Here is a 7703-nt window from a genome sequence, read left to right on the forward strand (position 1 = left end):
TTACGCTGTTACTTTTTCTTTTAATTGGTAAGTAATTTTTTGTATGTACGTTACAAGTTACTTGTACGAGAACTTAGAAATCAATTCGCCGACATTTATATATACATACATCATTTTGAATGGTTAAATTTCGGTATGCGTCATTTGAATTAAAATGTGAAAAAAACGAAAATGAACTATTTGTATAAAATTGACAATTACGATTGTTATCGAACTTTCTAGATTTTAAAAATTAATTTTAAATACATGTATTATTACCTATCTCATTCTTTCTTTTCTTGTATCAATTATTTTCACTTCATATGTAATGAACACTAAATTATCTACCCTCAAAAACCGGGCTCATATCGTGAATTATACAATTAAAAATTAGAAAAGATTTATTTTTGTTTGTGAATTACAGATAAATTCCAATCATCTAGTGCTGACCCAATGTACGAATGGCCGCTCGGCGACACTTCCGGTCTGACAGATGTTATTAGCGGAAATGACATGACAGCTGCCGGTGATGGGCAGTGTTTCGTTCTCGGTGAAGGATATCCTGGACTTCCGGGAGGGGCAATAACTCTATCGCGAGATTCTACGGAGTACGTTGAAGTCAACTTATCCCGGAAAGAACCTTTTAAGGATTTCACAATATCCGTATTAGTCTATCCCGAAGGTTCCCAGAGTGGAACTTTGTTCTATTACGCTAAGAATGAAATCGAGAAATTTCGCTTAAATTTCATTTACACGACAGCTGTAGTGTCTTTCCGAGACGAGTATGATAACCTAGCTGGACTCATTCCTGTCGAAGACCTCCTTGTTCAAGATCAGTGGAACCACCTGGTGGTCCAGCGGAAGTACACTAATGGGGAGATAACTCTATATGTCGATGGAATCATGAAGATACAAGTTGACGATGGTTTCCAAGACAACATTCCGATACCCAATTCGGGAATGTTAGCGGTGGGAACCGTTCCAAACGATCCGGACCAGCAGTTTTCGGGAAGGGTCGCTTGTCTCCAGGTTTTCGACAAGCTTCTAACGGACAAACCTGGACAGCCGGACAACACGTGGAATAAATGCCAGTCTGATTCCTGGCAGGTGAAACCAACCCGTAAGTCTTTATATATCTATGCATTTACAAACCAGAACCATAACAACTTAAATTCAGCTAAAACATTATATCTTTTCTTAACCTAAGAATGTAGTGCATTCCAATCTCTATTCATCTACCTTAACCGAGTAGATCTACATTGTAAAAAAAAAAAAAAAAAATTGTACACGATTGATTTTGTAGAAAACCTCAATTCATATTTAGTCCACGAATAACAGTTAATTCATATTTATAAATGTGTTTTCATATTCAATGTATGATTATGTCATTAGAATTTCAAGTGGGCGCTAAATCATCCAACTCACTCACTCACTCGTCCCCCTCCCACTCCCCTAGTCATGCTTGTGTTGCCTCAGTTCATTTTATTCCGTAGGTCTTTCGGCCCTTATGCATCGGGGAATGATCAACGTAATAATATGATATAAAATATAATGATAATATATTATTCCTGATACTAATAAAACAATATGCTGTTAACACGTAAATGCCTAAGTGAATACTATTGCCATTATCCACAAGATGATATCATCCGTATTGTACTAAAGAAAATTGACATGCCGCTTGTTGAAATTCACAAACTGACATTTCACATTTCTCGACAGTAATCCTACTGCCGGACGATGACGAACCAGGACAACACTGTCTGGCCGAAGTCGTGGAAGACCTGTCAAATCTGATCTCTCTTACTTCCCTTTTCAACGAGAACAAGTGGCAAAAAGTCCTTCAACGTTTCGAATGGCAGGACAGCGCACGAAACGCCGGGTACTTCTCATTGGTCGGCAAAGGAACCAGACCGTCGGTTTACGTCAGCGCGCTTGGATTTGTCAACACGACTGGTGTGAACGTGTGTTCGCGCGTCTGTTTACGCGTGGAGGGCTGTCAGTCATTCGCTGTCGATAGAGAAACTGCAGATGGTGTGCCATGCTATCTCTATAACTACGTCTCGCGAGATCTGGTCACCGGAAGTGATGCTGCAAAGTATTATGGGATGAAAGATTGAGTGTATCACGAGACGGACCGCTCCAACCGGAAGTGTTAGTTTTCCATAAGTTGTAGAGTACATTTATTTATGTTCTTGGAACTAAACTTAGAGGCAAATGTCGCTCTTATATTTAAAAAATTGCTTCAGAGATGATTTAATCATTTTGTGTAACACTTTCACAATGATCCTGTATATCAAGATGGTGTTGTGAAATTCATATGCAGCTACAAGATCTCTTTTTTAAGCTGGATCCGGGATTAATTTTACACTTCTGACATGTGTGGATCGTTTCCGGACATCTGTGCACACGACGGTCATAACACGGTGTGTGATTCTATAGTGGTTAACATACATTTAAAAATGACTTCTGAATAAGTGTTGGGTAGGGTTTCCTATTCTAAATATGTATGGAAACTTTTATATCGTAGGTAATTAAATGTACGGTACGTGGAGCAGCTGCTGTTCAAGGCTTGGTGTACAAACTTATAAACCAACGTCTGATAAATACAGTACACAATGTCATAATACTTAATTATGAATGTTTTTCGTCTGATTTGGTTTTAATAAAATGAAGACTGTTATATCTTATGTACATTTTTATATGTCCCGGATATGTTGTCTTGAATATGGATGTGATAGTGTCGTAAGTGTTGATGTGATGTGGTGTCGTAAGTGTTGATGTGATGTCGTAAGTGTGGATGTGACGTAGTGTCGTAGGTGTGGATGTGACGTAGTGTCGTAAGTGTGGATGTGACGTAGTGTCGTAAGTATGGATGTGGCATAGTGTCGTAAGTGTGGATGTGATGTAGTGTCGTTAGTGTGGATGTGACGTAGTGTCGTCGGTGTGGATGTGATGTAGTGTCGTTAGTGTGGACGTGACGTAGTGTCGTAGGTGTGGATGTAACGTAGTGTCGTAGGTGTGGATGTAACGTAGTGTCGTAAGTGTGGATGTGATGTAGTGTCGTTAGTGTGGATGTGACGTAGTGTCGTAAGTGTGGATGTGACGTAGTGTCGTAGGTGTGGATGTAACGTAGTGTCGTAAGTGTGGATGTGACGTAGTGTCGTTAGTGTGGATGTGACGTAGTGTCGTAGGTGTGGATGTGACGTAGTGTCGTAAGTGTGGATGTGACGTAGTGTCGTAAGTGTGGATGTGGCATAGTGTCGTAAGTGTTGATGTGACGTAGCGTCGTAAGTGTGGATGTGACGTAGTGTCGTAGGTGTGGATGTGACGTAGTGTCGTAAGTGTGGATGTGATGTAGTGTCGTTAGTGTGGATTTGACGTAGTGTCGTAAGTGTGGATGTGACATAGTGTCGTAAGTGTTGATGTGACGTAGTGTCGTAAGTGTGGATGTGACGTAGTGTCGTAAGTGTGGATGTGATGTAGTGTCGTAAGTGTGGATGTGACGTAGTGTCGTAAGTGTGGATGTGATGTAGTGTCATAAGTATGGATTTGACGTAGTGTAATAAGTGTGGATGTGACATGTCGTTAGTGTGGATGTGACGTAGTGTCGTAAGTGTGGATGTGACGTGGTGTCGTAAGTGTTGATGTGACGTGGTGTCGTATGTGGACGTGAAGTAGTGGTGTACGTTTTAATGTGACGTAGTGTCGTAAGTGTGGGTGTCACGTAGTGTTGTAAGTGTGGGTGTGACGTAGTGTCGTAAGTGTGGATGTGACGTAGTGTCGTAAGTGTGGCTGTGACGTAGTGTCGTAAGTGTGGATGTGAGGTTGTGTCGTATGTGGACGTGACGTAGTGTCGTAAGTGTGGATGTGACGTAGTGTCGTAAGTGTGGATGTGACGTAGTGGCGTACGTTTTGATGTGACGTAGTGTCTTAAGTGTGGATGTGACGTACTGTTGAAGTGTGGATATGACATAGCAAGATTGAGTTACCTATAACATTAATAATATGGACCGAGAACATATCCGTGAGATATCCCGCATTAATAACATGGACGGAGAACATATCCGTGAGGTATCCCGCATTAATAACATGGACGGAGAACATATCCTTGAGGTATCTCGCATTAATAACATGGACCGAGAACAGATCCGTGAGGTATCCTACATTAATAACATGGACGGAGAACATATCCGTGAGGTACCCCGCATACATCTGGGTCGAGAAAAAATCTCATAAAAAGCACCAAAAATTCCGCGCACACATTAAAGAAGTAAACCCATGATGGGCACCGTACCACATTGTTACTGTATCATCATACACCCCATCATTGGACAGATATAAGTGATTAACAATGAGAGGCTCGTAAAGACTTTAAAGTGTTATCAGTGTCGGTCGGTACTTAAACAGGCTAACGATGATGTACCAGTTGATCAGATAAAACTGATATACTAACACGGCAGAAATTATTCAGGTTTTATATTTCATTTAAATAATTGTTACTCTTTTTTTACAATTCTTCTTCTTCTTTCTCTATTATTTGAGCTATATTATTTTTTATCTAAGATTCAATGTTTCATTTCCAGTTCAATTTGAGCATTTACCGTTTTTTTTATACATGTACTTATCTTCTTTTTCACAATAAAAATAGTTGTGATGTCGCCTGCGAAGCATCGCGGACATTGAGGGGTCACCTTTTTGGTTGTCAAACGTCAGTCTAAATTATTAATTATTTACAAAATATCACAGTGCAATTAAGAAGGGGCCCAATGGGCCTGTATCGCTCACCTGGCTCTACAGCAACTTTGAAGTTGATTGAGGTCATTTCTACAGATACTATGCTGATTACCTCTTTATTCAAATATCATAGTAAGCTAGGTTTATTCATATTAATAAATTTTCTAGTCCTTCATTCCAGCATTCTATTGGCCTAATATCAGGTCTCGGAGGCTCTTGGCTATCGCAAAACTATTGTTTACAGATTTAAGCCGATTTCACCCCTGTGACCTTGAATGTAGGTCAAGGTCATTTGTTTGAACAAAATTGGTAGCCCTTCACCCCAGCATGCTAAAAGCCTAATATCAAGTCCCTCAGGGCCTCTTGGTTATTAAGGAGAAGTCAATTGAAGATTATAGCCTATTTGAACAATGTGACCTTTAGTGACCTTGAATGAAGGTCATTTATTTGAACAAACTTTGTAGCCCTGTACCCTAGCATGCTACAGACCGAATACCAAGTCCCTGGGTCTCTTGGTTATTGAGAAGAAGTCGTTTGAAGATTATAGCCTATTTGACCCATGTGACCTTGAATGAAGGTCAAGATCATTTATTTGAACAAACTTTGTAGCCCTTGGCCCCAGCATGCTACAGGCCCAATATCAAGTCCCTGGGCCTCTTGGTTATTGAGAAGAAGTCGTTTGAAGATTATAGCCTATTTGACCCATGTGACCGTGAATGAAGGTTAAGGTCATTTATTTGAACAAACTTTGTAGCCCTTCACCCCAGCATGCTACAGGCCCAATATCAAGTCCCTGGGCCTCTTGGTTATTGAGAAGAAGTTGTTTGAATGAAAAAGATGACGCCGGACGGCCGGATGGACGGACGACGCACCACGGCATAAGCTCACTTGCCCTTCGGGCAGGTGAGCTAAAAAGTGATAGGATAGGTGGATGGATGAATGGTTGGAAGGAGGGATGGATGGATGGTTGGATGGATGGATGGATGGATGGATGGATGGATGGATGGATGGACGGACGGATGGATGGATGGACGGAGTTTGAAAGGATAAAAAAAAAATATCCATTTAAAACACATGTCGCTAAGATTATACTAAAATCAACAACACGATAGATATAATAAAAGCTGTTACATTTAAAGAAGAAGAAAAAACCGCGTTAACATTGTCTTAATACAACATTGATCGTAACGACCAGGAACGGAGATAGCATAACTGTCAGAATTTCAAATGAATGCGTTGTCTATTCATATTTTCCAAAACCCGTATTCAAATCCATATTACAATGTATGTGCATTATGTCAACATTTTTTGTATATCGTGTTACAATAGATAGCATAAATATACCTTATAACTTAATCTGTCTGTGTTTATAGTTGGAATGGCTGACACTTTAATGAATAGCGTATCCAAGTAGTTAATTCAACACAGTATCTGGTGTTCAGATATAGGTGATAAAACGAACGCCAACACACTTTTTTTTTAATGTTGAAAAACGCTGAACAAGAGGCCTAGATGGCCTGCATTGCTTACCAGGATATTTTGATTGCAAAATATTTTCATTTTAGTTATATCATATCGTAAGCATTCTCCTACTTCTTTGGTACCCCTCTCAGCATTGGTATATACCAAATGTCAACCAAATCCTCTCATTCTTCGAGAAAAAGAATTAATTAAGAGTTGTTGTTTTTTTGCAATGTTTCCCCTATTGGACCCCATCTCTGCGGCCCCAAGGGAGCCATGCCCCCCTTTATGCAACATAAGATCTGCTTTACCCAATAATTCTCCTGACCAAATTCTAAATTTCATCAAAATCAATTTAGTCGTTCAGGACAAGTAGCGATTTAAAGAATTAACCTCAATTACCCCAATTGGGCCCCACCCTTACGGTCCAAGGGAGCCACACTCCTCGTTTATAAATATTTGATATAATTTCATCAAAATCCATTCAGGTGTTCATGACTAGTATCGATTTAAAAGAAATGTTTACGGACGACGGACAGACGATGGACGCTTCGCCATGACATAAGCTCACCGGCCCTTCGGTCCCAGTTAGCTAAAATGAGTATCAAAAGTAACGAATTTAAGGTATGATTTCCTGGTACCAGACAGTTTACCAGGATTTGACGAGAGTACAATAAGCTCTAACTTAGTACACACATTTTCTTCTGAATTAATATGGCAATATACTTACCTGAGGTATACCACAAATAGCTATAGCAACACAATAAAAAGAAATAAAAAAAATATAAAATATAAAAGAGCATGTTCTATCAGCCACATTTAAGCATTGAACTGCTTTCATTTGGAAGTTATGGGCTGATGAATGCCAACTGGACAAAGGCAAATTTAATGAAGCACGCTAAGCCCATAACTTCCAAATGAAAGAAGTTCAATGCTTATATTTACATTTGACAACGAATTTGAAAGACTATATCCAGGAATTTTACTCTGATAATGAATGAACAAACTATTATCGTCAAAGACGGAACAGCCATCTTTCGTTATCGCCGACGTGACAATTATGACGTCACTATAATAATGACGTCATAATAAAGATTTCGAAGTTATGGACTCATAACTTCCAAGTGAGCTTGGTAAAGTTATATAGTGGGGCTGCAGTGTAAATGTAAATATTACACAATGAGATCATATGAAATCGTGATGAACACATTAATTTTATGCGACACTCTAATAAATTGCAAGATTTAATGTATTGTGACGAAACTGCCTCTGAGGTATACTTCATGTATCGATAAGCGAATTTTATTAAGCATATGAAAAAATGTAATGGCTGCAATAGATACTCACTCAGGTGTAAAATTTGACATGTTGGCCAGGTAATACAGGTAAATTTCAAAATGTTGGCTAAGTGAGAATGAACCATTGCTTCATGTATGCATATGTATGGAAGAAAATTTTAAAAAAATCCAAAACAAAAAAAAATTAGTACACAAATGTTTGTAATTCACTGAAGTATAAATAATAAA

General features: G+C 39.1%; 1 protein-coding gene across 1 annotated transcript; it reads left to right on the forward strand.

Moving 5' to 3' along the window:
• Positions 1–440: 440 nt before the first annotated feature.
• On the forward strand, positions 441–2664 carry LOC117338202. The gene is made up of 2 exons (XM_033899458.1): positions 441–1099; positions 1702–2664. The coding sequence occupies exons 1-2, from the start codon at positions 493–495 to the stop codon at positions 2097–2099; spliced, it is 1005 nt and encodes a 334-aa protein (XP_033755349.1). The 5' UTR covers positions 441–492; the 3' UTR covers positions 2100–2664.
• Positions 2665–7703: the final 5039 nt, after the last annotated feature.

This window comes from Pecten maximus, chromosome 11 (genome assembly GCF_902652985.1).
Source record: "Pecten maximus chromosome 11, xPecMax1.1, whole genome shotgun sequence".
NCBI classification, from domain to species: domain Eukaryota; kingdom Metazoa; phylum Mollusca; class Bivalvia; order Pectinida; family Pectinidae; genus Pecten; species Pecten maximus.

What these genes read in the sequence shown, in the direction of transcription:
- LOC117338202 (XM_033899458.1), top strand. Translation starts at nt 493, where the DNA reads ATGACAGCTGCCGGTGATGGGCAGTGTTTCGTTCTCGGTGAAGGATAT. An exon ending in CTGGCAGGTGAAACCAACCC is followed by an intron (nt 1,100 to 1,701) that starts GTAAGTCTTTAT and finishes ATTTCTCGACAG; the next exon opens with TAATCCTACTGCCGGACGAT.